At 48.7% G+C, this 14,235-nt stretch overlaps 1 protein-coding gene across 2 annotated transcripts in view; it reads left to right on the forward strand.

The window, feature by feature from the left end:
* Positions 1-7,435: 7,435 nt before the first annotated feature.
* The window catches only part of VCL (vinculin), a 137,240-nt gene continuing 130,440 nt past the window's right edge, over positions 7,436-14,235 (forward strand). For both annotated transcript variants that reach the window (XM_048503064.1, XM_048503062.1), the window contains exon 1: positions 7,436-7,849. In XM_048503064.1, the coding sequence (XP_048359021.1) occupies positions 7,682-7,849 (168 nt within the window). In that variant the 5' untranslated portion in view covers positions 7,436-7,681. The remainder of the gene's footprint in view (positions 7,850-14,235) is intronic.

The raw sequence follows: 14,235 nt of genomic DNA on the forward strand, positions 1-14,235 counted from the left end.
AGTTCTTTATTTCGGGGTGGTGAGAGGGTAATCTTCGAGACCTCGATTATCCACAGTTTAGAGAGAATCGCAGCACAAAGCTGTGAAGAATGAAAGCATCGATCCATCAACTAACTTTTTTTTAAAGGGGGGAAAACGTGTAATGGTGGCTGTGAATTGTTTTGAGTGCAGACACATGTAGTTTTGTTTTTAACTGTATTTATATTTTTAACTGTATTTATAGTACCAATATTACAATGATTTTATATATGTTTTATGTTGTGCACCGCCCTGAGCCCCCCGGGGATAGGGCGGTATAAATCAATCAAACAAACAAACAAACATAATAACAATAATAACAAGAACAAGAACAACAAGAACAACATGAACAAGAACAACAACAGTACTACTACTACTACTACTACTACTACTACTACTACTACTACTACTAATAATAATAATAATAATAATAATAATAGTGGTAAAGGGGGGGATTGAAAACGTTTCCCAAACATTCTCCAAATGTTTTAGGAGATTTGTGCAGAGAGAGACTCCGTTTGCAAAGAGATATCATCAGCACAAGCTATCCTGAGCATGGAATCCTGAAGTGTAGCTGGTTCATACTGCGCCCGGTGCGCACTCTGCGCTATCCACCCCCACCCAATTCCTTGTTCTCGCGTTATCATTACATTGTTAGCCAATGACCCCCCGAGTGTAGGCTGGAAAGCGCGGCCTCGTTCATTCGAGTTTGAGGTTGAAAAAAAAACACTTAGTGGGAACTGAAGACATTCTGCAGACCCTTGGGCCTCGCGAAGGTCTCCTGGGGAAGTGTAAGGAAGTGTGGTTTCCACCAGGTCAGACCCTAAGCCTCAGAGTGAATAGGCTGACCTTTTCCAGCTCCACCCTCTAGCTGTTCATAGTGTGGGGCTTGAGAGGAGGCATAGCAGGGGGGCAATTTTCCACCCCCAGGCGTGCGCCTGATGCAATGCACACACCCCTGTCCCCCGGTAGCTCCGCCTGACACTCTCCACTCTTTATGAGGAAGCGTACGCTTGATGGTTTCTCAACACACTTTAAACATCTATTTCAATGACTGATCTGGGGAAAATCTCTCCCGAGCTCCATGTGTCTGTTTAACAAAATTCATGTTTGCATTGATGAGTACCAGGGTCTTCAGTATATTATTTGTGTAATTTTGGATGGGCATGCACAAACCTGGAATTCTGCAGGTTTTTGGCAAGCCTTAATTTCCAACAGGATTCAGTGTTGTGTTAGAAGCCAGACAGGAAACCATGAATTTTGCCCTGGAGGCTTCCTAATTAATTAAGCAACGGGAAGAGAGCAGAGCTGGTGAGGAAATGCACTCTGCACGTGCTCCAAAGCATTTGCTGTTTGACTTTGACCTCCCTGGCATTGATAATTGACTATAGGGACTAAGTCACGGAGACCACAAGTCCTAGTCTAAATTAAGTAGTGCTTTCTGCGACTCCTAGACATAGCAGCCCTTTACATCTCATGTATACGAGACTTCTTCAAAGGCTGCCAGAGAAAGGGGAAGTTCGTGGTTGCCGGTCACTCCCTTCCGGCTGTGGTGTGTGTGGTTTGTAAACAGAAAGCAGAACACATGGGCTGATTGTAGCTAACTAAACACAAACCTTTAGCAATGAAGTTTTTAGCAGGGATCTGGGTTCCAATTCCACTGGGTTCCAATTCCACAAACTCGGTGTTGCACACAGGAAAGGTTCCATCCCATACATTCCAGAGTATCCACCAATTAAAAGCATCCAATTGGGGGGATTACACATCATCATCACACCATACTTGCCGACTTGCACGCGACGATCGCATTGGTCATCATCACACACACGAGTGTGTGTGTGCAGACTATAAAGCGGATAATAATTGCTCTGGTGCAGACCAATCCTTTTAATTTTTGTAAGGCTCCTCTTTTTTTATTCACATCCAATGAGAACTAATGTTTTCGGGACCTCAGCCTGCGCAGCAGATTACACGGCCTCACATACTACATGGGGAGAGACAACGAGGGCACTTGCCTGCCCCTCTCTCCAAGGCAGAAGGGAAAAGATGGTGGCAGCTCTGAAAAGCTGTGGTCCAGCCACACTGGGACTCTCTCCTTCCCTCTCAGTTTCATCATGGGAAAATGAACGGCTCCTCAAAGAGAGGGTGGGATCGGGACACACACACACACACACACACACTTTGAAAAGCCACAGGTTGAAACTGAAAGATGAGAAAGACAGGCACCAAATTGTCCTCATCCAAAGAGGAGACCTGCTCACAGCTCTTGACCCACCAGCTGCCCTTCTTGTCCAGTGACAGGGGGGATCTCTAGGTAGGCGACTAGTGCTTTTAACTGCAGTCGCTGAAGGGGGGAAGAGCCACGTCTGGGCCCAGAGATCTTTACCTCACTGGTGGGTTCCTGAAGTTCCTGCCTGCAAAGCAGGCCCCTTTGATCCTCAAAAGCTGGTCCTGATTGGCTAGATGTTCGGATGGGCAAGACGGACCAACCCTGTGTGCCAGGAGATGTCACCGAGCACAGCTGTCACAGACGACAGGCTTGTGTAAAGCATGTCTTGCACGTGCCCACCACTGCGCATCAGGAGGAATAGCACGAGGGTGGGACGGCAGGAGAAAGGATGGAACTCCTTCCGACAGTAGGGTGGGACCCCCCCTCTGAATTGCTATCAAGTCACAGCCAATTTCTGGTGACCCCTAGTGGGGTTTTCAAGGCAAGAGATGTTCAGAGGTGGTTTGCCATTGCCGGCCTTTGCATAGAGACGTCGGTGGTCTCTCATCCAATTACTTACCAGGACGGACCTTGCTTAGCTTCTGAGATCTGACAAGAACAGGCTGGTCCATGAATGCTCCTCTGTATATTCCCCTCCTAATTTCTTAAAAAAAACCAACAAATTAGTAGAAACAGGGGAGGGACTCCATCACCCCCTTGATGCAGAGAGTTTTTGACAGAAGGAAGAACTGGGGTGGGGTGGGGGGATGGCACCACCCTGACACTCTGAAGTAGCAAAATCTGCTCTGCCACGTCAGCACGCTATCCTGGCTTGGCCCATGCAAGCAAGCAACAAGACTTTGTTTTATTTTATCAATCAATCAATCAATCAATCAATCAATCAATCATCATCATCCACCTTTTATTGGCATGAGTTTAAAATACAACAGAGAGGTTAATCAAGTTAAAATAAGTAGGTTCAGACATTTCCAGCAGTTAAAACAATAAATAAATAAACTAAAATCTGTGGCGAATCTGTTGTGCCAGTGCCAAGAATCTGGCAATGTCTAGGGATCTCTGAGGAGACTGATCGCAAAGCAGATAGAAAGATTTAACCTTGTCTGATGAGTAGGCACAGTTCTCAGTATATGGGTCTATATATTGTCTTCTAGATGAAGCATATAATTCACAATCTAAGAGGATGTGCTCGATTGTTTCAATGGCTTTTTGTGAGCAGGGACACGTTCTTTGTTGGTATGGGAACTGGAGAAATCTGCCGCTCAGGACTGCTGAGGGTAGGATGTTCAGTCGGGCTAGCATTAAGGTACGCCGGAGGTACGGCGAAGATATATTGTAGAAATACCTTGGTAGCCCTTTACTGAAGGGGGGAAGGTAGGAGCCCTCCGGTAAAATGCCCTTCATGTGCTGAGTAGAAAGCAGTTGGTTTTCAGCGTCAAGTAGCCTTAGCGACAGAAGTTTGACTATTTGCGCTTCGTCCATGTTTATGAAGAAATCTAAAGCGAAGCCTAACGAATTAATTTTAGTCTTGATCAAGAGACTCCAAGTGGAGAGATAGGAATCCGAAAGCATTCGCTTTGTTAGGCTGTCCTGTCCTGATCGAAAATGGAGGCGCAGCCAGTATCGAAGCGAGGAGAGCCATATGCGTGTTTCGAGAAGATTTAGACCTAATTCCGAACATAAAGAGAGATATGACACGCTGTTCGAAATTCCAAGTAGTTTGCAAAAAAAGCTAGTATCAATCAATTAATTAAATTCAGTACCATGCCCTGGGTCAACTATGAAATCATTAGCTAACTATAAAAGAATTTCAGTACAGAATTTCAGTACAGAAAAGAATTTCAACCAGACAGGAAACCACGAATTTTGCCCAGGAGGCTTCCTAATAAATTCAGCAACGGGAAGAGAGGCAGAGCTGGTGAGGAAATGCACTCTGCACGTGCTCCAAAGCATTTGCTGTTTGACTTCGACCTCCCTGGCATTGATAATTGACTATAGGGACTAAGTCACAGAGACCACAAGTCCTAGTCTAAATTAAGAAGGGCTTTCTGCGACTCCTAGACATAGCAACCCTTTACATCTCATGGACCAGCAGTGGCGTAAGAGGTTAAGAGCTCGTGTATCTAATCTGGAGGAGCCAGGTTTGATTCCTAGCTCTGCCGCCTCTTCTTCCAAACTCTTCTTCTACAAAATCATGCCATTCCTTTATCTAGCAGATGTTGTAAATATATTAAAACCATTAAAACAAACGCACCCAAATGGTGCCTGATGCATAGGTCAGCCCTGAAGCCATGCCTGCCGGCGCACCGGATGGGGACCTGGGGTTGCCAGATTCCAGGTGGGGCCTGGAATTGCCTCCGAATTACAAGTCACCCCAATGCTACGGAGACCAGTTCCACTGGAGCAGAGGCCTCCCCTGGAGGGGGACTGGGCTGAGGCCCCTCCCCTCTCCCCTGGCTCCGCCTCTAAAACTTCCAGGGATTTCCTTCCCCCCCCCGTTTATTATAATAAATTCATGCAGAAATACATAGTACCCCTACCACACTATACATTATATATTCCCTTACATTACTACATTCACATTACACAAAACCATCACCCCAACCTTGGTGCATATGACTTCCGCTTGGAACCAATCTATCTTCTGATACCGTTCGTCTATTATATAATTCTACTTCAATCCAATAATTTCATCAACATTAATTTGCAGGCATAACAAAAATGGTTTATAGTCGGGTGCTGTGTGGTTTCCGGACTGTATGGCCGTGTTCTAGCAGCATTCTCTCCTGACGTTTCGCCTGCATCTGTGGCTGGCGGCATCTTCAGAGGATCTGATAGTAGCCACAGATGCCAGCCACAGATGCAGGCGAAACGTCAGGAGAGAATGCTGCTAGAACACGGCCATACAGCCCGGAAACCACACAGCACCCCAGTGATTCCGGCCATGGAAGCCTTCGACAATACATGGTTTATAGTCCTCATTTTTCCTTAAAAATTGATCACTGGTTCCCAAATTAATACAAATTCATCAATTGAACTCGTACTTAACACTTTAGATAATTTATCATAGGAGGCAAATTCCAGGAGTTGGTTCCTCCAACCTTCTATTGTTGGAATTGTAGGGCTCTTCCATTTTTTTAGCAAATTGGATTCCAATCCAATCCAATCGAATCCGAAACTTCCAGGGATTTCCCAACCTGTATCTGGCAACCCCAAATGTGCCCTAAAGGTCCACTGCCCCCACATACATAGCCAGGGGTTATCTATGGGAAACAGCGCCGAGGACAAGCACTGAAAACCCCCTCCCTATTGGAAGCAGCCCTCCCTCTCCCCCCGCCCCCAAGCCTAGCCAGGTGGAGGCGGAACCCACAGTTTAAACTGGGACCTGTCTTGGGGAGTTCTTGAGGGCCAGGGAGCTGAGAGCGCCCATGTGATGCTCATGGCACGTGCCCCAGTGGTCTCCCCCTAGATACGCCTGTGCACATCGCTTAGTTCAGGCCAGGGGCGGCCGAATCGTGGCTCACGAGGTACATGCGGCTCTTTGCCACATAACGGACAGCTGGTGGTTGGCTGGGCAGTGAAGTGCGTGTCTCCCATTCCTGGTCTGACTCCCCCTGTGCCCGTCCTGGTCCCTTTGCTATGGGGCAGGGAGGTCTGAAAGGGCAGCAGAAGCTTGGGTACGGGGTTGGAAGGCAGAGCTGCCCAAGGCCCTGCAGCCCCTGCAATTCGTATGGCCTTGACAACACATCAGCTGGAGTTCAAGGACGCACAGCAAAGATGGAGACTCAAAAAGTCTACTATCAGCAACAGCCAGTAGCTACCACTAGCAAGATCTGTTCATACGCTCCCTTTTAATTTTTGACAGACTCGTTTAATGTTAATAACAATTAATAACATATGGGAATAATTATTACTTATGTGCATTTCTCAACATGTCTATAAAAGGTTTGCCACAAAATGTGCACGGAACAATAAAAAGTGTAATATCTGTGTCTTGTGGCTCTTCATATATATCTGAAGTTTCTTCTGCACGGCTCTTACATTAAGCAAGTTTAAATTAGGACGTTGTGGGTTTTCCGGATTGTATGGCCGTGTTCCAGTACTGGAACACGGCCACACAACCCGGAAAACCCACAACATGCCAGTGATTGTCGGCCTGCTTCAAATTCAACCACCAGGATTCAACCACCAGGATTCAACCACCGGGGAACCCTGATCTGGCCACCCCTTACCACATCAGCCTACCTTGCAGGGCTGACGTGCGGCTAAAACAGAGGAGGAGGAGGCGGTGATGAACCTGCACTCCTCCGCAAAAGGGGAAAGACGACCGACGGGGCAGCACTCCGATGCATTCAACAGATTGAATAGAATAGAATAGAATCTTTATTGGCCAAGTGTGATTGGACACACAAGGAATTTGTCTCTGGTGCATATGCTCTCAGTGTACATAAAAGAAAATACATTTGTCAAGAATCATAAGGTACAGCACTTAATGATTGTCATATAGGTCTAGTAAGCAATCAGGAAACAATCAATAGTAATAAAAACATAAAATGTAAAATCATAAAATAAAATGAAATGTCAGCACAGGCTATAGTCATACAGTCATAATTGGGAGGAGATGGGTAATAGGAATGATGAAAAAAGTAGTGCAGTAATTATATAATAAATATATAATAAATAGTTTGACATTATCGAGGGAATTATTTGTTTAACAGAGTTGGCACCCAGTTCTGCCACGTATTGGGTCGGTGGGTAAGGATAGCAGGTCTCCTCCTGGCAGTGGCTCAGCAACTTACTGCTGAGTAATTAAGCAGCGAAGGGATCGGGCCGCTTGGGGCTGGGGGGGGGCGTCCCCCGCTCAGGAATCCTCCCCCCCCCCCCGCCGGTGTCCCGGCTTGCATAATCTCCTTATAAGGACAGCAGAATGTCTGACGTCACCCCAGGGCAGGGAAAACCAGCGTCGGCGCAACCAAACTCCCTCTGGGGCTGGGAAGAGGGGGAAAGGGGGCGGGGGAGGAAAAAAAAAGCAGGTGGGCTTGGAATGCGGGCGGGTAGAGGCGCTCGGCCAATGAGGGCGAAGGTCTGCGCTGTCTGATTGGCTGGGAGGGCGTCTAGGGGCGGGGCGGACGTTTGGGGTGGAGTTTGCGGGAATGGCCGGGCGGGGGTTAGGCTGCGCCAGCTGAAAGTCGCCGCCTGGCTGCGGACGGGCGTCACTCGGGTCCGGGCAGGCGGTGCTGCCGGGCGAGGAGGCGCGAGGGTGATCAGTTCGAGTCCCGCCGCCGGAATTTTCCAAGAAAAATTATTAATAATTATTTCTAACCGAGGCCCTTTTAGGGGGGATTTTGGGGGCTTTTCTTGGTTTTTTTTTGCACCGCCGCTTTTGCAGCCCACTTGTGGAAGTTCTCCCTGCTCTGTCTCCCCTGGCCAGCCACCATGCCGGTCTTCCACACCCGCACGATCGAGAGTATCCTGGAGCCGGTGGCGCAGCAGATCTCCCACCTGGTCATCATGCACGAGGAGGGCGAAGTGGACGGCAAGGCCATTCCGGACCTCACCGCCCCCGTGGCCGCCGTGCAAGCCGCCGTCAGCAACCTGGTCCGGGTAAGTGGGGTCCCGCATGCCCTGCAGTACCCCCCCCCCCCTTCCTTCTCCCTTGGCTTCCCAGCAACTTTTAAAAAGAGCTTTCTAGGCAATGCCCCCCCTTACATTTTTTGCATGCACCTCCACAGTTGCGGAGGGGCCCGATTATCCCTTTTCGGGCGAGGCGTGACCCCCCAGCCCAACTTCTGGGCAAAGTTTCCTTCCCTGCCCCGCCCCGCCCCGCCCCCCGCGCTAAAGCCACCGGGTGAAGATTTGCATGGGGGGGGGGGGGAGTTCAGCTGTAAAAAGAAACCCCTCTGCCAGTGACTCGCGAGTAGCACTGCTCCGTCCCCAGGATGTGCAACTCCAGGGGGGCTCCTGAGGGGCGGGGCTTGGGAGTCATCTTGCCCCACGATTTGAAACATTTTTTCCCAGTTTAATTGCAACACAAACCCTTTTAACAATTGAATTGCAACACCATTCAAAATGTTCCTTTTGACACATTAATTGCAAAACGGTTTAAAACAGTTTTTTTCCCCGCTGAGGACTGACCCATGCCACCCAGCCGGGATCTTATTCAGGGCTAACGCTTGATCTTTGCACCACTGGCCGACCCTAAAGGTCCTATTTCCTGTGGCTGGAAGTCCTGGGCTACTGGCTTCGAAAGAGGAGGGTCCCAAGACCAGTCTCCCCAAATCTATCTATATAAAAAGCTAACAGTGACTTTGTTAGTCACTCCCTCCCTGTTGCGGGCAGGTAATCGGACCTTCCAATTGCCGAAAGTCCATACCTGAGCCAGGTAGAACGTCTTTTTCCTGGCGCACCAGGCCATGAAACTGTTTGTGTTTAACTGTCACCCTTAGAATGTTTGTGTTTGGGTTGCAGACTGTGATGAGACATCTGTTTGGGTTGCAGACTGATCAGAAGGACAATTGCCACAGCAACGCGTGGCCGGGCCCCGCTAGTAGACAAATAGGCCCCCGAAACAATAAATTCTGACATTTATGATTTGGGACAAAAGTCTGCTTCCCTTATTACTTCTCATACAAACAACACGGCTTACCTTAGACAAGGCGCTTCCTTCAGCTTTCCAACCCTGGCCGTCCAGATGTTCATGGACTACAATTCCCATCAGCCCCTGCCAGCACGAACATCTGGAGGGCCAGAGTTGGACGCCCCTGCGCTGGAGACTCCATCCCCACCTGGCACACTCCGTTCCTTTGTGGGGTTTACAATTGCAGCCGGGCACTGGGCAGTCAGAATGGGGCCGTGGGACAGGCAGCGGCCCCTCATCTGCCGAGGCTTGGCTGCTTCTTTCCACGCTTGGGGGCCTTCCTTCTTCCGAGGCCCCCTGTTCTCCCATCCTCAGCTCTCCTTGGCTGTGCCAACTTCTTCCGAAGGATGGCAACGAGTTCAGGTGCCCGCTGGCTGGACTGTAGGTGCCAGAGGGCAGGTGCTTCTGACGAGGAAGGCTGTTTTGGAAGGCTTTCCTGGAAAGTAGGAGGCTAGCTTTGTGTGTGTGTGTGTGTGTGTTTATGTTGCCAAGTCAGATCTCCCAACTGATTTTGTGGCTGCCAGTTGGCATCTGGGAGACAATGGGAACAGCACTGGAAATGTGCTGTGTTTTCCTCCCGGTTTCTGAAAACGGCCTTTGAGTGTGTGTGTGTGTGGGGGGGGGATTAGTGTTACCTGTGGCAGCCAAAATGAATGGGAGTCTTGTGGCACTTCGCAGACTTAGCATTGGATTCCGGCTTTTTTGTGGGGCGATCCACGTGTGGCCGGTTGTCGTCTCGGAAGAAGTGGGCTGTAGCCCCCGAAACGCACCAAATTCTTTCTTTGTCTTCCTTGGCCCCCATATTTGAAACTTTTCTTCTTTGTGATCGGTTCTTCTTGTGTTACCTGGGCCTGACCCATTTTTTCTCTCCCTTCTCTCTGCTCCCCCCCCCCCCACTTGCTTCTCTTGGGAGAACTCCTGGCTGTGTCCCCCCCCCCCCACACACACACAAACAGTGCTTCAAGATCCCAAAAGGGAGTGGTCAGAGAATATTGAGCAGTTAATGCTACACTTGGGGGTGGAAAATGCCATCAAGTTACATCCTCTTCACGGCAGTCCCACAGGGTTTTCAAGGCAAGGGACGTTCAGAGGTGGTTTTCCTCTGTGTGGGTAGAGAATTCTGAGCGAACTGGGATGGGGCCAAGATCAGCCGGCTTCATGTGGAGGAGGGGGGAATCAAACCCGGTTCTGCAGATTCATGTCTGCTGCTCTTTATGCTGCACTGACACTCAACCATAAAAGCAGATTAAAGTTTCCAGACATGGGACAGGACAATGAAATGTTTCCCTGACTAAACCATTCTTGTGTGTGTTTGGGGTGGGGGAGAGTTGGGTGCAGCCGGCCTCTGTTCCTGGCACGTTTGGCCTTATTACTTATTTTTTCCTGTTGGTAAAATTAGACGGTGCTTTCAGGAGTCCGACATCCTGCGTCTCATTTTTCTGAGCGACCGTTTGTGCTGTAGTCTGTGGGGGCTTTAGGACGGGCCCGTGGTTTCCCTTCTTCCTTCCCGTTTCTCCTTCAGACCCTCACCAGGGAGCTGTACAGCCCACACCTTTGGAGAGTCGCTGTCTTTCCCTTTCGCTTTGCTTAATCTGAGCTTGGGTGGTTCGGGACCCCTTGTTTTTATTTACGTGCATTTATAGCTGCCTATTCAGAGTCACCCCAAGGCTTGCGTTGGCCCTGCTGTCTGTCTACTGCAAATACCACAGGGAACAACGCTGCAGACTGTGGAACTAGGGTGCTCTCCTGACGCGGCTCATCTGTTCAGTAGCCCCAAAGGTAACAATTGGGGGCCTCCTTTTGGAACCCAAATCCATTTCTCTGATCATTCATTGTCTCTCAGTGCCAGCAATGGGACTTGGTTGCTACTATTTTATTTATTTATTTATTAAATTTAGTATACCGCCCTATCCCCGAAGGGCTCAGGGCGGTGAACAACATAAAATCATATATAAAACATACAATTTAAAACAGTTATATTCTGAAATAGTAGCCCACGAAACCCATATCCAACCCTCCCCAGAAAAGAAATGGGTCCCAATGATGTTAGGGGACCCTGTAGCAGAGGGGGGGTGGGGTGGCAGAGGCACTATCAGCGGCTGGTCCCTCCAAAGGCCCGGTGGAACAGTTCGGTCTTTCAGGCCCTGCGGAATTCTCCAAGGGCCCGCAGGGCCCGGACAGCTGGTGGTAGTGTGTTCCACCAGGCCGGTGCCAGAGCCGTAAAGGCCCTGGCCTGTGTGGAGGCCAACTGCATCATCGAGGGGCCGGGGACCCACCTCAGTAGAATGCCCCTGCCTCTGCGGCGGGCATTAGAGGGACGAGACAGTGACATATGGGGTAATGCGGTCCCGAAGGTTCTAACTGTTCTTCACAGGTTGTAAAAGAGCTGGCTCTTAAAAAAAAGAAAAAAAGGTTTATCATCTGGTTTTCTCTCATCGTGCAGCAGCCATTGATCCGGATCCCATTTTAAACTTTTCTTTTTTGTGGGTACATCTTCTCTGAAGCAGAACATGTGCCCACAAACACCGACCGCGTACTCCGGGGAGTCTCTTCGCTTGCGTGAAGATGGCAGGGGCACCACCTTTGGCACTTTTAGGGCTGTTTGTGTCCAGTCGGAGGCTGAGGTTGTGCTTTGCAGGGAGGTGTGTTCAGACCCAGATTTGAAACACGGCTCAGTGGTGTTCATGCTGACATGTTCCCTAAACGCGGCCCCTTGCATACATTTTAGCAGCTGAAGGTGGGACATGGAAGACGGACAGACACAACAGTCCGTCCCTCTGCAAAGCCGAACAAGGTTTTATTTGTTCAAAAGCCAGTTTGTTTTGCCCCTGGTCTGGTGTGCTGGATATCCAAGGCGTGGCTCTTTGGGCAGTTGTCTCACTTAAATAATGGGTCTCCTCTGGTGCAACTGTGATGGGGTTGGCTTCTCTCCAGTTGAAAGATCAAACTGACTCGGGGGGAAGCCATGGGGCACCTGTGCGCATCAGAAGGTTTGATCTTTGTGAGACCTCGGGTCCTGCCTGTGCCATAATTTCTTTGTGGCTTTGAGGCTGAACTAGATGTGTCCAGAAGGGGAAATTTGTACATGGATGCCCATTCGCATCTAATGTGAACTATACATCAACAACGGAGTGCATAGGAACGTGCTGTATGTATTATCAAAAGCTTTCACAGCAGAAATCACGTGACTTTTGTGGGTTGTCCTACCGTGTTTCCCCGAAAATAAGACAGTGTCTTATATTAATTTTTGCTCCCATAGATGTGCTATGTCTTATTTTCAGGGGATGTCTTATTGTTCTGTGTTCTGTTCGTCGGGCATGCTTCCAAACAAAAACTTTGCTACGTCTTACTTTTGGGGGATGCCTTATATTTCGCACTTCAGCAAAACCTCTACTACGTCTTATTTTCTGGGGATGTCTTATATTCGGGGAAACAGGGTATGTGGCTGTGGTCTGGCAAGAGCTGAAACACAGCTACACAGCCCAGAAAACCCCCAACAGCCTGTGTGGAGGGTTATACTTTGTCCTTATCACCTTGCCCAACTGTGTTCAGTCACTTCCAAGAACCCTTTGTCCCAGCCCAAGATAGAATGGCTATCTGTGTGTACAAATATGCATGAAACACCGCCCCCCCCCTACACACACACACATCTAATTTAGCCGTTTGAACAAATGCTAACAGCACTTCATCAGCATAAATAGTTCTGGGTCTACATTACAAGGTTGTTGTATGACAAATGTAATGTTTGATATATTGTAAGTTACTATGATGCTGAAGCCAGCATCTAGCGTTTGAAATTCTGAATTGAACCTCAGAAAAAGAAGAAAAGTTGGGTTTCTTATAACTTGATTTTTCTCTACCTTTATGGAGCCTGAAGGCAGTTTACAATTATCTTCCCGTCCACTTCCCACAACAGACTCCTTGTGAGTTAGGTGGGGCTGAGAGAGTTCTGAAAGAACTGTGACTGGCCCAAGGTCACCCAGCAGGCTTCATGTGGAGGAGGGGGGAGACAAATACAGTTCCAATTACATACAAAGCGGAGCCTGAGACAGTATAATTGTCAACAGCAAAAACACAACACCCCCGTCTGACTCTAATACAAGATTAAAAACTCCATTTTAATGAAAATATTTAAAACATATATATCCTTAAACTTGTGCACTATTCATGAGGTGGACAACAAATGAATCTGAAGCACAAACACACATACACTAGGAGGGAAATCCCTAAACCAATTCACAGGCAACAAGTCTCTATCATGAGATCATCATATTCTGTGATTCTGTAGAGTGTGCACAGTTCTGAGAACCAGTCATTGGCTGATGGTCTCTTCCTGGCTGTTTCCCCGTGCAGAATTCCCACTCGCCCAAGGGGTCATGGCTCTCTTTTAAGTTTCTCTCCTCTCACGTAACTGCATATAGCAGTTGTTGGATTTCTTGGCAGTGTGGCTGTAGTCTGATAGTTTTTGCTCCTGACTCCGCATATGCTTATCCCTCTGGACACAATAACTGCATTCTCCTTTTGCTAGAATACCTTTTAATTCCTGTACTCCTGTATTTCCCTACATAAATTCTAAGCCTTGCTTTGGAAAAGATCTGATTGTTCCCTGGTTACTGGCAGCCTATTAGAAGCACTTGGAGCTTGCTTGCCCACCATCTAGGCCAGGGGTAGGGAACCTGCGGCTCGAGAGCCGCATGCGGCTCTTCTGCCCTTGCACTGTGGCTCCACAAGCCGCAGGCCGCTTGCACTACACATCTTGAGCCACACCCTACGGGAAGCAGGGCAGGCACACCAACTTCATTCCGCCCTGGTCAACTCTGCAGGCTGGGCGGCGCCCTTGGCTATCCCCTCTAGCCCATGGTCCCAATTGGAGCAGGTTGAGGCACCCCCCATTGGAGCAGGTGCCGGGTCTTCACGGCGAGGAATGTCGAACCACTCAACTGTCATCTCTTGCCATCTTCCTGCAGGAATGTGTGGGAGCAGCACATCCATCCATGCGCTTTTCAGAATGAGTGGAGTAAAAGGTTTTAAAAAACCCTATATATATATAGTGTTATCTTTATTTTAAATGTCAAAAATTATTTGCGGCTCCAAGTGTTTTCTTTTCCCATGGAAAACGGGTCCAAATGGCTCTTTGAGTGTTAAAGGTTCCCTACCCCTGATCTAGGCAGAGATCCCTAAACCACGTGTTCTGCTCCCGTTTTGTTGGTGAATGTGTCAGTTTTCCAAGCTAGCCAGGAAGAGGGAAGAGGTTTCCCTCAGAATGGGCTTAATTTCCCAAACTGGTTTCAGTTCTGGGGAAGCGTCCCAAACCCTTGTTTGAGCGTCCACATGTGTCAATACACGTGAAAGG

This window comes from Sphaerodactylus townsendi, linkage group LG07 (assembly GCF_021028975.2).
Source record: "Sphaerodactylus townsendi isolate TG3544 linkage group LG07, MPM_Stown_v2.3, whole genome shotgun sequence".
Taxonomy (NCBI): Eukaryota; Metazoa; Chordata; class Lepidosauria; order Squamata; family Sphaerodactylidae; genus Sphaerodactylus; species Sphaerodactylus townsendi.